The sequence below is a fragment of the Pseudochaenichthys georgianus genome, chromosome 17 (assembly GCF_902827115.2).
Source record: "Pseudochaenichthys georgianus chromosome 17, fPseGeo1.2, whole genome shotgun sequence".
Taxonomy (NCBI): Eukaryota; Metazoa; Chordata; class Actinopteri; order Perciformes; family Channichthyidae; genus Pseudochaenichthys; species Pseudochaenichthys georgianus.
Window position 1 is genome coordinate 10,042,092 of NC_047519.1, and position 21,301 is coordinate 10,063,392.

Sequence of the window (21,301 nt, forward strand, 5' to 3'; positions counted from 1 at the left end):
AAGTACAAAAGCATAGATGGATTCATATGTCTATCATTTTAATTATGTAAAAAATGTGCTAATGGTTTTCTATATTTGTGCTTTACAGGGTTAAAGGATGATATAACATTGATAACTTTGTATTCTGCCTGGTATCTGCATCCATGATAGTACATCATGGTGTATTGGTTGATTTAATTTTTGTATTTATAATATAAACCTGCAAAAGTAATTAGTAACTAATGTTTGCAAATAAATAAAGTTAGTAAAAAGTACAATTTCTGCCGCCAAAGTGTAATGGATTAGAAGTATAAAGTAGCATAAAAGAAAAATACTCAAGTAAGGTACATCAAAAATGTACTTCAGTGCAGTACTTAAATACATGCACTTAGTTACTTTCCACCACTGGTGGCATTTAGGAATAAATCCTGAAATAAATTATATATTTCTTTTAGTTAACCAGTGGAAATCAGGTTGAGTGATTCACTTTCACAAGAACATGCCCCACTAAAACATGTTGTACAAAACAAGCATATACTTTTCTATATTTGCACAAATGAAAGTGAGATACACGTCACATATTTCCTCTTCTTTATTACCAAGTAAAACAGGTATTACATTATATTGATTTTTTTTCATATATTTACTTTCAAAATCTTTGGATGGGAAATTTACATGACATGTTTGCATATTCTGTGTCTAATGCAGTGAAAGGAATACAGCCATAAAAGTTGTAGAAAAAATTAACGTACAGAAACCCTCACGCATCGGAGGAATAAGTGTATTCTGAAAAATAAGGCAAAGAAAAATATAAGCATAACAAACAGAAACACTGAAAACCGTCCTTCTTAAATGACTTAAATATCGTTTTTTCTTTTTCTAAGACATAATGAAATATTACACCTATGCCCAAATTGTGAGTCAACACATGAAAACATTGTATAAAATGGTTCAAACACATATGTGACATGAGCCCATGGGTTGTTTAATGGGATGAGTGTGTGTTGTGTGCAAGTCAAACAGGAGAACATCAGATGCATGGAATGGGATTATCTATGAATACATGCCAAATGTATGGACGGCGAGCTTTTTGAAGGTGCAACAACAGCAAAACAGAGTGGATGTTTAAGTGAAGGCAGAAAGTCTCCTCCCATAGCACGATTATACAATAACACACGCATCATGACCTTAGTGAAATGGATACATTGGAATTGCATTGATAAGACTGGAATGGAACGAATGCAGATTTCATGCGGCACCGTTTGGAGATATTCATCAACAGTTGCAGGTATTTTTTGGTACAGAAACCCACATGTAAAACAATAGATGAGTGTTGGTGTTGTTACAGAATTCATCATGAGTGCTGACATCGATAAACCCAAAAGACGATCACAGACACATCCATATGCCCAGAGAAATATTCGAAACATAGCTTTTTATGTACACTTTATACACTTAAATATTGCTATTAGAAAATGATAAAACATGTATTCAACGTGGTGGAAAGGAAGGAAAGGAAACAGGGACATGAATAGTGCTGTCCTCTTCATAGACATTTATTTTTGTTACTCTGTGAGGTCCCCGATATTCCTCGCCAAGACCTCTATCAAAGATAGTGGTCAAAGGAAGTGGCCGACTTTTTTAAGCAGCATCAAAGGCAACTCCTACACTTTTCAACCCCTTCTAGATTTCTCCTGAAACTTAAAGCTCCTCCTCCCCACTGTATGGCACTCACGTCTGGCTCTGTATGCGTCTTAAGGCCCTTTTCAAACATATTTTCTGTAACATTAACAGAATAAAATTAACCTTCCAGTGAAAGTAGCAGCTTCTGTTTCGCCTTTTTGTTACACAATGTGACCATTCACAACAACAAATACCACTTAAAAGTCCTGTGGTGTGAGGAAGTTGATGTATCTCAGCATTGCACGTGCCCGTAGTGGTTATGTAATGCTTTTTGTTCTTCAGCAGATAGCTTCAACTTTCTGTTCACATGACCCTTTAAAGACAAAATGCCATTGTTGCAGTGGGAAAAGCTGCATGTATAAAATTGTAGCATTACATAATATGTAATGCTACAATTGTACACATGCAGCTTTACCACTGCACAGCACTTACTGTATATTATACAGTAAGTGCTTCAATATTGAATGCAGGATGGGACTAAATAAGGTATTTTTGTTGCAAGCACATAAATGATATTTTGTAGAGTATTCATAAGGGATGCACAATATAAATCGGGGTAATAAGTAATTGTTCAATAACAGGAAATGTGTATTATCACGAACAGTTGAAATTACTTTCATTGACTTGAAAAAAATTCAAGAAGAAGAAAACTCTAGAAAGCTATGTTTGCACCAGTGTAGAAGAATTTCGCAGTATACGACAATATGATTGCAATTCAATTCTTCTACCAGAAAAAAATGTGATAGCAATTGAGGAGGCTCATTGTAAATGAACAATAGTGATGCCACTTTCATTTGGTTAGGTCAGAACTATGGGATTGTATTGCATTCCTTCTTAGCTCACTACATCTCAGCCAGGTTATGAACTTCTCTTTTAGAATACAAAAATGGGAAATTGATCGGCCATCCTATTGATGTCGGCCATGAGGAGCAGCTATTTAAGGGTTATCAGCTGAGCCAAATAAAATTCACAACAATAAACTTATCTGGTTGTAGAATGGAAAGCAGTCACAAATAAAGTATGTTTTATACAATACATACACACATTTAATGAAACTGGTGGTAAGTCATTAAGAACACTAGCTATCTTTGTAGCTAGCTAGCAAAAGGCTGCTAGATATGCCGTAGCTAACTAAGCTAGCTGGCTAATGTCATAATGGTCAGATACACAGCCATGGAACTATAATAATTAATATAGTCACTTAAAAAAAGCTAAGTTAAACCTGCAATTTGATGATTTTCTGGTTCCTTTCGGAAACACTGACATTTAATCAGCTTTTAAGTTGATTTGATCAACACTTTAGCGTATTAGCCCTGATAAACACACCCAGCGAATAAGTAGTAACATTAGCATTTTGGAGTTGTGTTTTTGGTCACCTGATGTTTGACAGTCCAATATTTTCTCGCCTTTAAATCATGTTTTCTTGTTCCTACCAACTCCTGAGGATCACTGTCACTGTGGCGTCTTCTAGCCAGTGTACTAACTATGATGCTATCTGTTTGTTGCTGGGCAGGTTGTACGATGGGTTTGAATGAGCTTTTACTCTTAAAAAAGCCGCCTGTAATTATGTGATACAGTGTTAATATAAAAATATTAATTATAACTTTTTCACATTTAAATTTAATTTAAATTTGAGATAAGTAAAATAAGTATAATTCTTCCAATGCTCAAATAAATGTTTTATTTGCATGGCTCAAACTCTACAAAATAATATTAACCTGCTTGCACACAAAGTTTTACTGTCCTCAAATTCCCCACCATGTGCTCCAGATTGAGGCACCAATATATTTCCGTATAAAAAGCACCTTCAGGTTAAAAGTGCTGATCCAGCGCTGCGGGTCATTCTGAACTGTGAACTGACCAATCCCCTTCAATCACAAGACTGATAGAATGGACTGTGACATTTCAAAGGCTGTCTAAACAGAAACATCAATTCTGCTTAGACGGCCGGTGAGATCTCACTCATGGTGGAAAAAAACTCTGATTTGAGGTGGCAGTGTATATCAGATATTACCATGAAACCTACAACTTATCGGAATACAACTGTATAGCAAATCTATAATACACCATTTTTTTTACATTTTCCTGTCTTTTCCACCTTGTTTCAAAATTGCGTTATATAATCTACTCACATCATCCTTTACAGTGCATTTTGCAATGACAACAGAAACTGCAATGAATAAGGCTGGATCACTGTATGAATCCACACATATGTTAACACGAACAAAGAATCAGGGTTTCGCAATGTTTTACTCCATATAAGCCCATTAGTGCACACAACGAATGATTTGTTTTTACTTGCATAAACTCAGCAGGAGTCCGTCTACTGAATGATGATGTCATGAAATAAATAATCCTGTGTGTGTGTGTGTTCTGTTATTCTGTAAAATAACAACCAGTTATTTTAATGGTTGCCTAAGATGAGGTTTCAGATGCACTAAACATGGGATGGATCCATAGTCTTCACAGTCAAATGCCATTGATTCTTTTGGTTCTGTTCCCAAACAGGTCCGCTAATTATCCGCCAAATATTTCCCTGTGAAATAAAACAAAACATGTCAGAGAAGCGGAAAGGTTCATCTGTGTCTGTGCATTGAAGCCCTGACATTAAAATGCCTCTCCCTAAGTAAGTGGCCACTTGTGGTTAGGTATAACTTCCCAGCCCTTTATGCAAAAAAACACATTTATGTTTTCTGCTTGCAAAAAACAAATGTGTTGTTGTTTTAACCAGCAGGAGGCACCGATACAAATCCACATTGTCCTATTGTATTGGAGAGGTTTGTCGTGTAATAGGAACCGGGGTTATTATCGTGGGGTAGAACAGAATCTAAAATGAAAATAAGCCGTGAATTGTTTTCTCTAAAATTAAACTATATAAAAACAATATCCTTATAAAGAAAACCTGAAACAATGTTCCCCGGTTAATATATATATATATATTAAGTACAAATTAAAATACAATGAAGAAGAAAGTGAATTAATTTGAGTTCTAGTTTTTTAAATTAAATCACAGAAAATGAACATACTTAACAGATATAAATATTGTCGCAGATAAAATTACATAAACATGAACTATTGTGCTTATGCTAGTTTTAACCATAGACTGTATATATAACTTTTAACCCACTGTGGTCCTGTTCTTCTAAGTAAGATGGTGAAAGAGGAATCAAGTTAATTGCTGTGTCAAAACATACTACATAGTTATCCAAGCTTGTAAAAAAACTAAGACATAATATATTAAATCAACTAAAACTAATTAAAATAAAGCTAGCAAACACTGGAAACTAACTAAACCTTGTATATCACCTGTAAAGCTGTGCACTGCGATGGGATCACATGTTAATGTCAGGCTGAACAGAATGCTGCCCTAAAGAGGTCACATAAATACTGGATGCTCAAACTGACCTGCAGCAAATCTCTTCTTGATCAGCGAGAGCCGGTAGCCCGTCCCTAGAAGCTGGATGTCGCAGCCCGACAGAGTGCAGCCCTCACTGCTGAACTGCACGGCCAGCTGGGAGGGTTTACAGGGACCCTCTGTCATCTGGAACCGGCCCAGGAGAGCCCCTACTCCTGAGGGACACATACACAGTACTAATGGGTACAATGTGCACATTTTAACTTTAACTTTATATTTGCAAATGTTGCTTTAATTTCTTATATAGAAGCTTTCAAATATTTAATTTTATCTTTTTTGTATTGCACAACATAACTTGAACTTCTTATGCTATGAATATTTGTATTCCCTCCCTCCCAGCCACATCTGATCTGCCAACACTCGCACTTCATTCAAAAAATCACACGTCTTTTCACTCTTGCCTTCAACTCCTAATCCACTAACCCCTCGCCCCTATTCCACTTAGTTTAGCACCTTTTACTTTTGTTGTTATTTTTCTTCTTTACTTGCGTGTAAAGCGATTTGAGCACCAGGAAAACGCTATAAATCACATGTATTATTATTATTTTATTCATTCTAAAATGCAGTAACTGCCAAGAAACTGAATTTCACCCGAGATTAATAAAGTAATGATTCAAAATGTAGAAATCAATTAAAAAGACGATAGTAATACACTTCTAGCCTGTAACTGAGATTTCAGTTCAGTCCAGCATAAGGGAGAATATGATAAGATGAGAACTGATTTTGTTTTAAACTTGGTTTCCCTTCCATACATGTTTTGAGAAATGCAAAATGATGTTATGATTAATATTTAATTTGACATTTTGTTTCGTTGACATTTCTCAAGTCTGAAATAAATAAAAACTCCCTTAATGACAAATTCTGTCCCAACATGTTTGAGTAAGATGAGTCTGTAGTTAGCATTTCTTATTTGTGTACATTGCTAGATGTGCCGGTGTGTCCTTGGGCAAGACACTTCACCTGAACTTGCTCCTGTGGGTATTGTCCACAGTATCTGACCATTGCATGTATGATATATGTGTAATGATGTGTGTATATGTAAAGCGCTTTGAGTCATTGAAAAAGCGCTATAATAAATGTAAGGAATTATTATGAATTATTACTATTAGATAAATCATTCAGTGGTTTATTAAATGTTAGTGGTTGTAAATTATTCAAATAAAATCTAGTGGATTATTTTTGTAGATAGTGGAAGGAAGCTCCAGCGTCCAATTTACATAAAAAGCTGTCTTCTTTTCCATGTTTGCTGTCAAAACCTTCACGATGCTAATGCTAACTCTCCTCGCTGTACCACAAGCCCACTCTACACATTGCCCGCAGGACTCTGTTGTGTTGAAGACCCTCCTTGTTGGTACAGTATATGTATGCATTGACGTATACGACTGGGTTTTGCTCAATTTGTGACGCACGTAAGCTAGCTTGTAGCTTGTAGCTAGTATCGGGGAAATATTTTCCAAAGCCCATAACTTTGACCCAGTTTATCAGTTCAAACTGTCCTGACTGAGCACACGCACCACAGCTACCAAGTGTGTTAGAATCTCAGATTTTAGGAGGATACATGTGAACACAACACCCTAGAGACCAGCTTCACACAGATATAACTAAGTATGGTTACGTTTGGACATTTAAGGTGGACAAAGGAACTTCACCAAGAAGAATATGAATGAACACAAAAATGAAAACGTACCTCCGTTTTCTGATCTGTGAGAGAGACTGGGGATTTTCCACTGTATCGTCTGCTGCTCTGGATTCCTTCATGAGAAAGGGATTCCACATTACAGAGACAATGTTGCAGTCTGATATGCATTAAAGGAACTGTTTACCTACAAAATCACCTTTTGTACTAACTACTCACCCTGTGTTACCTTTATTTCGTGAAGATAACTTTGTTTTTCTTACAAGCCTCCACGGTGAAGGAAGAATCAGAAACGGAACAAATAGCAAGATATCTTTTTATAAACTCTTATAAAACCTGTGCAGTATAATCCAAGTCTTATTTATCCACTTCTCGGCTCACTATTTCACAAACACACATTTTTACTAAAACTGTACTATTTTAAACAGCATAAACCTAACAAGCATGGACAAAAAGTGCACCTGCACAAGTGTGAGACTATTTATGTGGGCGTTTTGATATAGTAAACTGTGAACTTATTATGAATTATTATATTCTGCGTTCACTAATGCGAGGTGACAAAGTTTTCTTCAAGAATTCAAGGTAACATGGGGGGAGTAATTGATATACAAATGATCATTTTGGGTATTCTTTTGATTGGTAGAAAGTAAATTTGGCCTTATTCCATTATTACGGGAAAACTTGAAGATAGTGTTGACACATATACCATTTTCCACTTCATTATGGAAACATTTACATTTTAAAATCAAAACCTAGCATCTAAACATTCCGTTTCTTTGGCAGAAGTGCAAACAAAGTATAATAAGTTAGCTTCTATACAAACTTTTATGTGTGAGTGCCACTGCTTTGTTTCAATCGAGTGGTGCAGTGACATATTTGTGTAAACCGACCAGGAAGTAAGCATAGCAAGGGCTCCCTCGACAATAAGCATGGGATGTTTCCGTTGGATTTAGGAATATTGTAGAAAATAAGCTCTGTGGCAAACTTTTTGCTGCAGGAACATTTCCATATAATAACAACACTTTTGAAGTGTAACTGTATCACACTGAGTAAAAAGCTAACGCTAGGCTATAAATGAACAACATCACAGGTATATGACTTCATGTCACCGCCGCTAGGCTAAAGGCGGCTAATGTTCAGCGTGAGGATGTTTAGTAGTCCTATTTAGCCACATGTTTGCAACTACTGTTTTTTGACATTCACCAGTGGGGTATTTACTGACATATTTCATGTTTTAGAACAAAAGTTAAAATATCTTAAGCTTCTGTTAACCACATATCTCATATCAAGTATCGGACCAAATTACTGCATAAAAACATTGCCTGCATGACGAGGGAACCGCACTGTAAGTGGTCAAATGCTAACTAATTTCCAGGTTTTAGGACTCATCCCTGCACCACTCTTCTGATCTTTACCACTACAGTGCACCCGATTCATCATTTAACATTTGTAGCTGTACTCCCCACAACGGCCTCCCCTTCAGCCCCTAGAGACAGGGGTGGACTGGGGGACAAAGTGGCCTGGGGATGAATTGACAGACAGGCCCACTTAATGCGCTGCATGTATCGGCTGGCCGGCGACGAAAGTATGTTACTTAACAAAAAACTCTATGCATTTAATGTTATTTTGGACCATTATTCATATAGTAATCACATTACCTGAGCCCTTGAGTTGCCTAGAGCAAAAATAGTTACAGCATATACTTCTTGATTTTAATGTTAACAGATCATTGATGCAATAACATTTTGACCCAATTTGCCTGACTTGACGCATGGAATAAAACATGGGCGTAGGAAGCATCCTTAATGTGGGACAATTTAACAGGGGGTGTGGGCAGGTGGTGGACCTCACCTCTTCTAGGGGGGTCCGGTGGCATGCTCCACCGTGGAGATTTTTTTTTTAAATGCGTCAATCTAGTGCAATTTGAGAGCAAAATTAGGGACTAAATCTATGGATACATCTCTCAACACCCATATGAAACTGAACTGTAAACAGATTTACTTATTCTTCCAACATTTATTTGAACAGCAAGTGGAGGCAAAAGTGACTGCACCCAAAACAATAAACCTGCTAGCTACTGTAACTAGCCTAAACTCAGTAACAGAATGTGGGCAACACGTTCTTCTCCACAGCGGCGCGACCTCTGAGTCAGACGTCACTTCCCCCTTTTCTATCCTACGGGTACAGCCACTCCCCTGAACCCCGTTTCCCTGCCCAGCCCAGCCCAGTGGGGTGTGGACCACACCCCTCCAGGGAGTGGCCGGAACACTTACAAATGTGGGCCGGTAGGATTTAGGCCCACGCGCAGCACCGGCCCACCAGGAAAACCCAATGGCCAGTCCGCCCCTGCCTAGAGATAGTGCTTTATGAAAGGACTCCTTACCAGGTGGCGGGGGGGATCATGGCCTGGAGTTTGGCCATGCCTCCGTCCACAGGAACCAGGAACTGGAGGTTGTGTAGTGGCACAGGGGCGGCCATGGCCTCCGTGTTGTATTTGTAGTCTATTCTCAAGTCTGTGCTGGTGGCGTCGCCTCGCCAGCTCACCGCCAGGTTCAGAGGAGAGGACTGGATTCCCTCTGCAGCCACCTGAGAATCATGGACACAATGAGGGGGTGGGGTCATGTGGATGGATACTATAGATCAACTAGATACATAGACGAGGGGATATTTGGTACCTGATATTTGATCATGTCCACGTTGTAGTATGTCGCCTGAGGCTTTTGCTCAGCCACTCTCTTCAGATGGCTCATCAGGTTTGGCATATTCACCCAGAATTCCTTGGTGTCTACACTTTCTGTTGTGGAATCACTGAGGGACGAGAGGGATTCTTTTGATTCAAACAATCTACTCCATTTACCATGTGAGCATTAATATAAGACACTTATATCATATACAAGTAGAGTGAAAGTTAATCAGTCAATAAAAATCCAATAAATCAAATGAAAAATATTAATATTCAACAATACATTTCCTGTGACCAATCTCAGAGACTTAAAACAAACAGTAAAACACCACCACGATGCTGAATGATCATACTTTCCAAAGGTTACAAATCAAACATATTTTATGGAGAAGATATACAAAAATGTCAAGATTTGTATCTTATACCAGAAGCCTAAAAATATTGAGATGCCATTATAAGCCCTACCCCTAAGAGCCCTAATAGCCCTGCCCTGCATGTATTAAAAATACAGAGACAAGTGAGACTATTGTGTGCCTGTAATGCTATTCTTACCAGCACAGTAGCTGCGGGTTGGGGAGGACCTGCTCCAGTCGGCTGTAGTTGCTGATGCAGAATGTGAGGATGGGTTGAGTCGGGTGGCTGGCAAAATGCCTAGTGATGCCCGCTGGGAAGGAAAGCACCATCTCCCCTGTGATCTTCACAACACATCTGGGACAGAGGGAGTGAAGAGGCAGATCTCAGAGATCATGCTGAACAAAAGAAAACACACTCCCAGCACCCCTTTATGCCCCTTTCACACCAGCGCCTTTTCAGCTCCGGCTCGGAGCTAGAGCCTGAAAAGCGCTGGGTTTTCCAGTTCACACCGGAGCTGCGCCGGCTCTTAGCTCCGGAATCCGCTTCATTTCCAGCTCCAAAAAATTGTCGGTCCAGAGGCAAGAGCTTTGGAGCTAAGAGGCGACGTCGCTTACGTCTCTTTTACGTCGAGGCGTGCAGGAAACTAAACCCACCTCCCCTGAACATGGGTCGACTGTTATGCCTGCCTACAAGCAGTAGTGCCTATAAACACACTTTATAAAGTCAGGCAACACTAACCAGGCTTCGTGTGATTCTGTTTATTTGTGCCTTACTTTGACCATCCGTTCACTGTTATCGATCATTGTGGAGAGGCAGACGTGTTGTTTTGTATTATTGCAGCTATCGGATGCAAGTAGTCAGTTTAGCTTCGGTTGCTATGCTAACATCACCCGTTTTATACCAGAGAAACTTTCATAACAGCGTTGTGATACCAAACAGTGTCAATTCAGACTGACACACATTCACTTAGGCTAAGGGGAACTGGGGATATGCATCAGCTGCTTGTGTGAGTCGGACAGTGAATACTTTAGAGCGGCCGCTGCAGTGTGAGCTAACCGGGAGCTAACGGGAGAATACACTCCCGTGGAAGAGCAGCACTGCAGCGGTCGGTAAATGCTGCAGAAACACATTAATAAACAATGAACCACGGCACTCTGGAGAAAAGTATAAGGTTGGAGAAGTCGTTATTCAATTTATTCTGGCTTCGTGTGATTAAAAGCAACACGATCATCGACCCGACGCTGTTGTTGTTGTTGTTGTTGTGAGCTGCCGTTGGAGGGCAAATCAGCAATGTAAACGGTGACGTCATGACGCAGCAAGGGCAGCTCTGGGGCGCCAGTGGGCGGTGTGAACAGAGCGGGAGCTGAAAAGGGAAACTGGAGCTGAACCAGAAAAGCTCCCGCTCGGAGCTAGAAACTGAAAAGCGCTGGTGTGAAAGCCGCATTAGTGTCCAAATTGAACAGCAAAGTTGGTGTGTAGCTGCCAAGAATGTATCATTCCTCTAAAAACGACTCTTAACAAAATGAAAATCATTGCATATCAATGCATACTGGTCATTAGAAGGGTAAAGGGGTGAAACCCGCCGCTGCTGCGTCTGTAAAGCCGGTGTGTCCTTGGGCAAGACACTTCACCTGAACTTGCTCCTGTGGGTATTGTCCACAGTGACCATTGCATGTATACAAAATATGTGTAATGTGTATATGTAAAGCGCTTTGAGCATCTGGAAAAGCGCTATAATAAATATAAGGAATTATTATTATTATTATTATTATTATTATTATTAAAGGACACCGTGTTTAGAACAGAGAAATGTGGGCCTACTTGCTGGGGTCTGCGCCTTTGAAGTAGGCATTGATGGTTTCTGTGAAGGCAGCTGCCACTGGTAGAGTGTCCTGGGGCCCCATGGTGAGCGGACTGGGTCCTCTGGAGCATCCTGATGAAACACACACAAATGATACCTTTAATACACTTGGAGTATTCTCTGGGCTTTTTCCTCATATGCTCAAATGTTCAGCTATGGGTTATACGCAAATGATAGGAGAGGATTAAAAACAGGGTACCCCCAGGGTTCTCAAGTGAAGATGTATTCAACTTTAATAATGTATGTTAGTAACTGTCACTGCACACAAAAGCTTTCCGGTCTTGGCGGTCTGCTCTGTTGGTAAAAATGTGGCTCCATGTTAAAACGACAGTTGCCCATTTTGAAGCTAGCTGCTAACGTTAGCTTGTTAGTAGCAAGGTGCAAGATATTTCGAGCTGTCTGATTCACAGCTTAAGTTCACGCACACTTTTTAATTGTAACTTCACACACATACAGAACATTTTATGATTACAAAAAAAATGATACACTGATGTGATAAGCTAATGTTAGCGTGTTAGTAGCAGAGTGCGCAAAGTTTTGTTTATTTTTCTGACAACTAACACATTTGCTGCCAGAACTCATGCACATAATACAACTAACTACACACACACACACACACACACACACACACACACACACACACACACACACACACACACACACACACACACACACACACACACACACACACACACACACACACACACACACACACACACACACACACACACACACACACACACACACACACACACACACACACACACACACACACACACACACACACACACACACACACACACACACACACACACACACACACACACGCACGCACACACAGACGTTAAGCTGACGTTAACTTGTTAGCAGCAATATGCAAGGTGTTTCGTTATCATTCCTGACTGATCAACTGACTGATTTGCGGTCAGAGCTCTGACACACTATACAATTGTAGCAGTTATTTATGATGTTTATATGATATTTCAGTTTTTTATAAAGGACCATAAAAACGATTTAACGTCTTTGGGGAAAAATCCATTTAATTTAAGGAATATAAATACTTTAAAAAATATTCTTTAACACTTTTAAGACCCTGCAGGTACCCTGATTAACAAAAAAAACTCATAACTCAATAATGCATCTAGAAAGCAGCATGTTCTGATTAAGCAGGACATGGAGTGGGATGGGCAGCAGTTCCTAGCGTTGAAGGTGAACATGAAGAGGACTGCAGCTAGGCAGAGGGTAACCCATGCACTGTTGGGACTACATTCTGGCTCGACTCACCTTCAAAAGATAAATAAAACCTGCCGTGGTCAAACCATACTAGAGGCTGTGAGGCCTCTGAGTGAGACATGAGGAAGAGAGAGTCATGGAGAGGGACAAGACTGTGAGGCATGATGAGCGACAGACAACATGGACGGATGAAAAACAGGAAGAGCACGATGACTTGTTAGTTTTGTACCTGCGCCGGACATGTTAAGGTCCCTTCCTAAGGTTGGAGTGGACGCTGCGCTGTGTAGGTTGACGGAGGAGAGGGAGGAGGAGCTCTCTGCCCGGGCCAGGGGGGCGAAAGGCGGGGGGCTGCATGACACCGGCGGACTGAAGGGCCGAGACTGGACACAGAACGTTGAATTAGAAATCAGTTGATATCAGTTTTAAAGGTCTCCTATTATACTATTTGTATGCATATATTATAGGTCTCAGATATATAAAAAACATGTCTATGCAGTGTTTTTCTCAAAATACCAAACAGTGTAGCCATGCCTCATACCCCTCTATTTCAGCCTGTTAGAGAAGTGCTGATTCTGGGTCCGTAGCTTTAAAAAAAAAAAAACCGAGTGACGAGAGCTCATGCAGGAGAATTCTACCCAGATACTCAGCTAAACGCTCACATGATTAAACATCAAGGATTATTTCTGAAACAGTATGGAGCTCAAAAGCTTTTTCTCTCACGTGTTTACCACAAGGTGAGTATATCCGGCTTCTTTACACACATATGACTTGCGCATTGTTTCTGATAGGGACGTTTCTGATAGGGCCGTGGGCGTAAAGCCAGCCCACATTTCCGATATTACGTCATATCGGACGCAAATCTGGATCAGCTCCGTTGTGCCTCCGTTTTTAGAGATGTGAGTAAGGAGGAAAAGAGAAAGGGTTGTATTTCCGGACACTTTGTGAGTCTACTGACACACTGGGGACACATATTTATGTATAAAAACATCTAAAAGTGCATTTTGCATTTCTGTTTTGCCTTTAACAGAAAAATGAAAGGACATTTCACACGTACCAGGTCTGTGATTGGCTTCCCCGGGGGCAGCTTTGGTCGCGAGGACGGTCGAGGAGGAGGAGGCGGGGGGACCGGGCTTCCTCGAGACTGAGGCGTGGCGGGACGAGCGGGGGACGAGGGGCCTGCGGCACATACCAGTGTCTGTGGTTAGCGCGGCCTTCAGATCACAGCGAGAGAGGTTATCATTCAACATCAGCTCCTACATCTCCACTCATGTCACTCACAGAGCGAGATGACCTCACAGGAGCGTGCTTCGGACAGTAAAGGGCCCTTCACACCATCTTATAATTATTGTTCTTGGTGTGGACGGCCTTTGACTTCTGACCAATGAGGTTTTGAAAAGGTGTCTGTGATATTTAACCAAATCTCCATTCTACAATTGATACATTTAACAGAAAATACCTAACTTTCTCAGCAACACAAAAGGAGGGCAGCTGTTCTGGGATGCCAACACAATCACTTATTACTTTATCTAGAAGTATGTGATAAATATACCCATTTGATAACTCCATTGACATTGCCTAATACACACCCCCAAGTGTCAAGTGTGTACCAATGTCCTATGTATCTTAAATTAAGAATATAGTTTAGCATCTATGTAACGGAGGTGATCTCTGGGCCATAGATCTCGGCCTCCGTTACGGATGGTATAGCTTCGTTGGTGTTTTAGTTTGTCTGTCTCTGTTTCCTGTTTTATTTTCAAAAGTGTTCCCCCTCCCGTCTTGTCTGTTACTGGTGATTGTGGTCACCTGGTGCCCTGTGTTGTCTCCTCCCCCCTCACCTGTGTCTTGTTGGTTTGATTATTCTGTGTGTATTTAGGTTCTGTTTGCTTGTTCGGTTCCGTTTCTCAATCTCGAGGATACTGGCTTCCAAGCCAATATTTCAAGGATGCTACGTCATCGAGTGCCGCCGAAGGACTGTTCTAATCTCCAGCATACTTGGAATTCCACCGAGGCCGCGTCCTTGGTTTGGGGGTAATTTCGAGGCTGCACATGGGTAGACTTCGCGTCCTTAAAATCCCCACAATGCTTTGCGCACGGACCAATTTCAAAAACCCTTGCGGAGAATGGCTGAACCGACGCAGCACACATTGAAATGTAAGTATGTAGTGGCGTAGAACATGTGTTGGTAAATATGTTACTTTGTTACATTTGTTATCACCAAAAATGTGTTCCGTGAAAGTAAGGCAAGTTCATAATTAGATAGACATCGTGAGGTATTTATTTTCGGTACAGTTTATGTTGAAGCCGTTAGAGAGAGTGGCACACTTGTTAGTCTGTTCCATTCTTCTTCGTTTTCCGAAGCCGTGGCTTGGAAGCATACTTGCTTCGTTTCTGAAGGAAGTGACTTGGAAGTACGCGACTACCAAGCCAGCATCCTCGAGATTGAAAAACGACCAGTGTGTGTGTGTGAGGTCCTTGTGGCTGGTGACTGTGTTCAGGGGAGACAGTCATATTGAGGCTGTGTATCCGGTACCACAAAGAGGAATACATGCCCACACCAGGTTATATTTGAACTCTCTGCCTCTGCCTCCTTACTTGGTCGCGCCGCTCAACGGTCAGCTTCACAATCTGTGATAAGGTTACTGGAGGGAAATGATAGAAGTATGTAGTTTTACATATTAATGCTAAGGGTTAAGAACACAGAGGCTGTTACTCTATATTCATACCACTAGATGTCAGTAAGTAACTTAGAATTAAATCATGCCATGTGATGTTTCCAGTGACTATAATAACATCATGGTGTCATCTGGCAGTTTACGCCAATGTGTGTTCAAAATGTCCTCACTTCAGCACTTTATCCTGTTAGAGATGTGTATATAATTGTCATAAATAGCAGATGTATTCTCCATCACAGGGAAATATAAATGTGAGTTAGTTTATCCTTGAGTCCATGCAGACTTGTTGACCAAGTTAAAGAAATGATCTCCAGGGGTTCCTGAGATATTGCCTTCCTTAACAAGAATTGAGCGATGGACAACGACCCAAATCATTACGCCTTGGCTTTCACTGACTTGGAGGCATCAAGATATGAATCATATTTATATGTACAGAACAAATGGTAAACTCAAATGGTGACTGCTGTTCTGTAGCTGGTTCAGATTAGGACCAAATTGAAATCAGATCTCTATCACCGAAAACACATTAGGCAGCGCAGCGGTGGTAAGGAGTTGTTATGTGTGATTCAAGCAGGATATAATTGTTTGTTAATAGTGACAGGTTTACTTTTTGAATTGTCGCCAAACTAAAACTATATCCAACTTTTAGTTTGGCAGAACATTACCGCAGACTCTAAAAGTGTATCTTGTTTGAATTTAATGAGTGAACTTTTGGGTTTATAATACACATAAGATAATGTTGTGTAAATAATCCAGCACCTCAAACTATTTTCACTTCTTTACATTTCGCTTGGACCATTCATCTAGTTACTTTTTCGCTGTCAATTAGTGTTTTTGTTCTTTTAGTACACTTTTTAAAGACACTGTCTCTCTACATCCCTACACTTTTTTTTTTTAAGTGTAATTCATTTGCCAAAAAAATTGACGAAATCATTATTATAAATGATTTTGGCCAAGGTATACATGTAGCACTGTTGGCTGCTTTCGTTTCAATTTCTGCTCAGAATCCAGGCGCAAGCACTCTCCAAAGTGTAACCCTTAAATGGTTTCGGTTTGCTGGGGAAAACATTCATTTGACAGGCTTTGTCCATGAGTAATATAGGTGTGATATTGTGTATTAATGGTGTAATATAGGTGTAATATATGTTTAATAATGTATAAAATGTGCAATGTATCTCACAAGATACAGAGGGTAAGTTAGAAAATAAAGATATTTTGAAAGATATCGTGAAAAAATCCATTTGTTTTCCAAAATATAAATGTGTTTGCTCATTTAAGGGTTGAATACACCATCACCCTTTGTGTGCAGGCTGCATGACCCACTGTGAAGATGTGGAAAGAGTACTCACGGCTGCCTGAGGAGGGTCCCGGGGAAGACATGATAGACCTGTAGGTGGTAGGAGGAAGAGGGGGGGGCGTGCCCCTGAAGCTCGGCGTCAGCTCCCTGGGAGAACCTACAAAGTCTGAGATATCATCCCTTAGGTACGCTCCCTCTGGAGTCCTCTTCCCCCCAAAGCCCCCTAGGACCAGCGGGGATATGACTCCTGTCCGAGGAGACCTCCGCTCTGCTGGCAGAGGGGGCACCGGGCTGGTGGGGGCCGGGGACGAACAGTAAATTGCCTCTGCAAACTGCAGCACCTCCTCGTCGATCGCATCGTCGTCGAAACACATCGTAGGCGAAGTGGAGGGGGAGAAGTCGGGAGGCAGGGGAGGGGCCGGCTCATCTGGGGGTGGAGGTCTGAGCATGATGGAGGGGGGGGATTCAGGCAGCGTGAAAGGTGGAGGAGTCCTGGGAGAGAGGAGGGGAGGTGAAGGAGGGGGCTCGTTTGGCGGTGGTCCTGGAGAGAGGCAAGGGGTGGAGGGGGTGGATGAGGGCGTGTCCGGAGGGGGGGAGTCCGGAGGCGGAGGGGGGGCGGGCTCATCTGGAGGCGGGGGTCTGTCGCTGGTGAATGTAACCCATCTGGGAGACATCGCTTCCTCGCTGGGGCGGGTCCCGTCCGTCGGGCCGAACACGTCGTCCAGGTCGGGGGGCGGGGGGCCGCGGTACGAGGCGGGGGACAGCACGTTCAGGTAGATGGGGGCGGAACTGCGACCTGCCCTGCCATTGGGTAGATCAGCTGCAAAGGGTTAAAGGTAGACTTTAGATCAAAGATTTGAAAGGATTTACCGGATGAATTATATTGAAAGCTTTATATTTACCAGCAGAGTCCGAAGAATAGCCGTAATGACTTCTGGATGGAATGTTTTTTGGAGGAAGCGGAGGAGGAGCTGAACAGGGATGAAAGTTCAGACAAGTTTAGCATGACGTTCAGATATCAACATAGACAGAAATGAACACATCAAGACCAACATAATGCTCAATTGGTAGAGCTAGCAGCCCATGTGTTGGTTCAACTCTGTCTGTTTAATAAAGGCATTGGTTGCACAAAAATAAGATTCTTCAATTAAAATAAGCATTATTATTTTCAATTAACTTAAGGCTAATAATCAAACACAAGGTGTTTTACAATAACTTATAAGATCAAATATCATCATAAAAAAATGGTGATGCCTAATTGCTGACACACACTAACATTGTTTGTAATAGCATGACACAGTATATACACTGTTGCCCTGACACATTCGTCTTTTTAATTATGGTTTAATTTTCACTGTGATATGTTTGGAAGAGATTGATCAATAAAGTTTTGAGAAGATATACACTTTATCTATCAAGAATAAATCACATTGTCACAATCATTTCATGAGAAGGTGTAAAAATGGTTGTATTCCAACCGTATGGGCAACAGTGTATTATAATTCACATACTGTGACTTATCATATATTTGTATAATGCCTTATAATCACTGTTATAATACATTTTAATGTGATTATATTGTATTCATTATATTTTTGCTTTAATTAAAGCACTTATTGTGAATTAAAAACAATAGCTAATAAATATAAAATGTCAGTGATTGAGCAGCAGTTATTAAGTTGTATAACATATAGTCATTATAAAGTCATGTGCAATGTTCTGTGACCATTATAACTGTGATTATACAGCTCTATAAGATTCTTATAACACATAACAAGTACGCATTATAGACATAAGAGTTATAGAAAGGGTAACATAGTTGTATTTAAAGCTGACTCACCTCCTATTGGGAAGCTTCTGCTCAGCGGGGATTCTGAGTGCGGTCTGGATTCTCCCCACGCATCTGCAGGGACCACTGTGATTGGATAGCCATAAACAGACAATAAATGTCACATATTTAACTGGCAGCTCCTACGTGAATTGGTTAGTATAAATGAATGTGGCTTAATATGGATAAAGGACAGACCATCATATCTGGCATATCTGGTCTCTGAAGGCGGGCCAAAGAAGGCAGGAACGTTCTGCGAGAGCCTGTCACTGTAATAAGAAAAACCACAAAAAACATTTCACCTTCAATTACAATTGAAATATCAACAGCTTACCAAAAACATATTACACACTGAATATAAGTGTACTAGTCCAATCAGTTGGCAACATTGCTAAAATAAGGCAACCCAGTCTCACGGCATTTCGTGTTCACCAACACGATTTTTAATCTATTGATTCGTGTTCACCATCACGATTTGCCCCTTTTTTTCGTGTTGCACAGCACCATTTTAAAAGCAATGTATTTCTACTGCCTGCAGCACGTCTTTTTCTCCGGTCGGGTCGTGGGAGACCGGAAGCTGTGTGGTTCATAAAAACATGTTCTTACTCAATATCAAGCCACAGTTATTTCGGACTTTTGTTGCCGTCTGTGAGGAAAATAAATGGGGCTCAGACAATAAATGGGGCTCAGAGGAGATGGGTCTGGCTGCAGACCGCAGCAAGGAGGCGGATCGTATAGGGGCGTATCGTATAGGGGCGTATCGTATAGGGGCGTTTCCTAACTTTTTTTATCCAATAGAATAATGACACTCAGCAGAAATACATACTGTAGGTGGCAGTAATGCAACTTAAGGGATTCCGGGTGCTTTTATAAATCCTCGCAGAAGAAGTCATTGTTCTAGTGATGGGAATTCCGGCTCTTCTTGGTGAGCCGGATCATTTGGCTCACCAAGAAGAGCCGGCTCTTTCGGCTCCCAAAGGGCTCTTCAGTTTACCACATATTATACCTTTTAATTCAATCAAATGTAGCGCTGTTTTGACTAATGATTTATATGTGTACACATATATCACTTAAATTATTCAATACATCCTTTGTACTGAAGTATTCAAAAGTAAAAATTACATGTTATAAATTATTTGCTGTGGCCAATTGTTTTCATTGCATTTACAGACCCGTGTAACTCTCTGATACCACCCAATGGATGCATTGACTTGCTTGTAGAACCACGCTACACAAAACAGATAGCAACACCTATAAAAACTATTTTAAAAAAGGGGCTACTGTATCAACCTATATAAAGTATATAAATATAGTTTTTCTCCCTGCAGAAGAGGGGAGCGTGCTTTGAGATCAGCTGCTAGGCTGCAGCGGGGAGAAGAGCAGGACAAAAAGAGATCTCCGTCCTCCGTGTTTTATTCTTATAGAAGTAAGAAGAGAAGTAACGGGGCAGAAACCCTCCTTTTTACGCAGCGGTCCAGACATAGACATCAAACGGCGACACATATTCAGTTGCCAGTTACTTTTGGCATTAGGGCAGGGATATCTAGATACTTTCCAAGGTTTGACATAATGAATTGTGCTACTTTTAAAGCAAGCAACGATGTTTTCAAATCTGTAATCAAAAAGCTCCTCAAAAACACTATAGAAGCAGTTCCTGCCGTTGTTACGTTAGTTCAAACAGTAACAACGGACTACTTTTCTTAGCGGATGCACGTCAATTTAAATCAATACATAAAACAATTTTTTAAATCAATAAAATCTTTTTCTAAATCCATAAAAGCATTTCAATTATTATTGTGAGTCATGTTGTTACTTTGTTGAGAATGTGGCCATGTGTAATAAGCGGGATAATGTCCACATTGCATAATGTGCCTTCATGCCGATCTCGATCCCTCCGCAAAAACAAAACAAAAAACGGCTCGTTCGCGGGCGAGAGCCGGCTCCCGTCGTTCACTATAGGATCCGCCCCTATACGATCCGCCCCTATACGATCAGCCTCCTTGCTGCGGTCTGCAGCCAGACTCTATTGGGCTCAGAGCCTCAGAATACGGAAATCTGTATTTTTAAATGTTTGTTTCCTTCTAATTTGTTATTATTTTCAAAATAACACACTGTTATTTACTCACCAATAACACACAATTATCCTTGCTTTTATTTATTGGTTTAATTTCATAATCTCGGGCTTTTTTGGCGTCCGTCAGGAACTGAATTTCAAAATAAAAATAACCGGAAACAGACGTAGGCCTATAAAGGGACATTTCGAGCATCATTGCGAGTTTAGGATGGCCGAAGACACTACACTACCCATAATCCCCAGCTATCGTTTAAGACTACAGTCCCCGTAAGGTTACGCAGAGCGTCAACCAGCTGTGTGAAATGGAACGAAACCACGCCAGACTATCCAAAACTGGAATCGAACACCCCCCCAGAACTACACATGCTGGCTATTGTGTTTCGCAAAATGTTCTATGGGACGTCTCTACTGAACGTTTTCCCCACAATTAGAAGTTGCCAGTATTAAACACATTGGTGTTATCAAATGTAAAACATATAATTAATAAATGGGTGAAAATCGCTTGTGTCCATAATGCGCAGCATTAATATATACCCACATGACAGCTCATTGTTACTTTGTAATTCTACTCCACGACAATTCAGAG

General features: G+C 40.7%; 1 protein-coding gene across 1 annotated transcript in view; it reads right to left on the bottom strand.

Annotated features, from left to right (window-relative positions):
- Positions 1 to 569: 569 nt before the first annotated feature.
- Positions 570 to 21,301, bottom strand: part of sgip1b (SH3GL interacting endocytic adaptor 1b) — a 40,936-nt gene continuing 20,204 nt past the window's right edge. The window contains exons 11-23 of the mRNA XM_034105314.2: positions 18,840 to 18,910; positions 18,654 to 18,728; positions 17,716 to 17,784; positions 16,866 to 17,633; positions 13,899 to 14,020; positions 13,074 to 13,224; positions 11,572 to 11,683; positions 9,949 to 10,104; positions 9,389 to 9,521; positions 9,097 to 9,299; positions 6,765 to 6,829; positions 5,068 to 5,232; positions 570 to 4,198 (exon numbers count right to left, since the gene is read on the bottom strand). Of these exons, the coding sequence (XP_033961205.1) occupies positions 4,176 to 4,198; positions 5,068 to 5,232; positions 6,765 to 6,829; positions 9,097 to 9,299; positions 9,389 to 9,521; positions 9,949 to 10,104; positions 11,572 to 11,683; positions 13,074 to 13,224; positions 13,899 to 14,020; positions 16,866 to 17,633; positions 17,716 to 17,784; positions 18,654 to 18,728; positions 18,840 to 18,910 (2,113 nt within the window). The 3' untranslated portion in view covers positions 570 to 4,175. The remainder of the gene's footprint in view (positions 4,199 to 5,067; positions 5,233 to 6,764; positions 6,830 to 9,096; positions 9,300 to 9,388; positions 9,522 to 9,948; positions 10,105 to 11,571; positions 11,684 to 13,073; positions 13,225 to 13,898; positions 14,021 to 16,865; positions 17,634 to 17,715; positions 17,785 to 18,653; positions 18,729 to 18,839; positions 18,911 to 21,301) is intronic.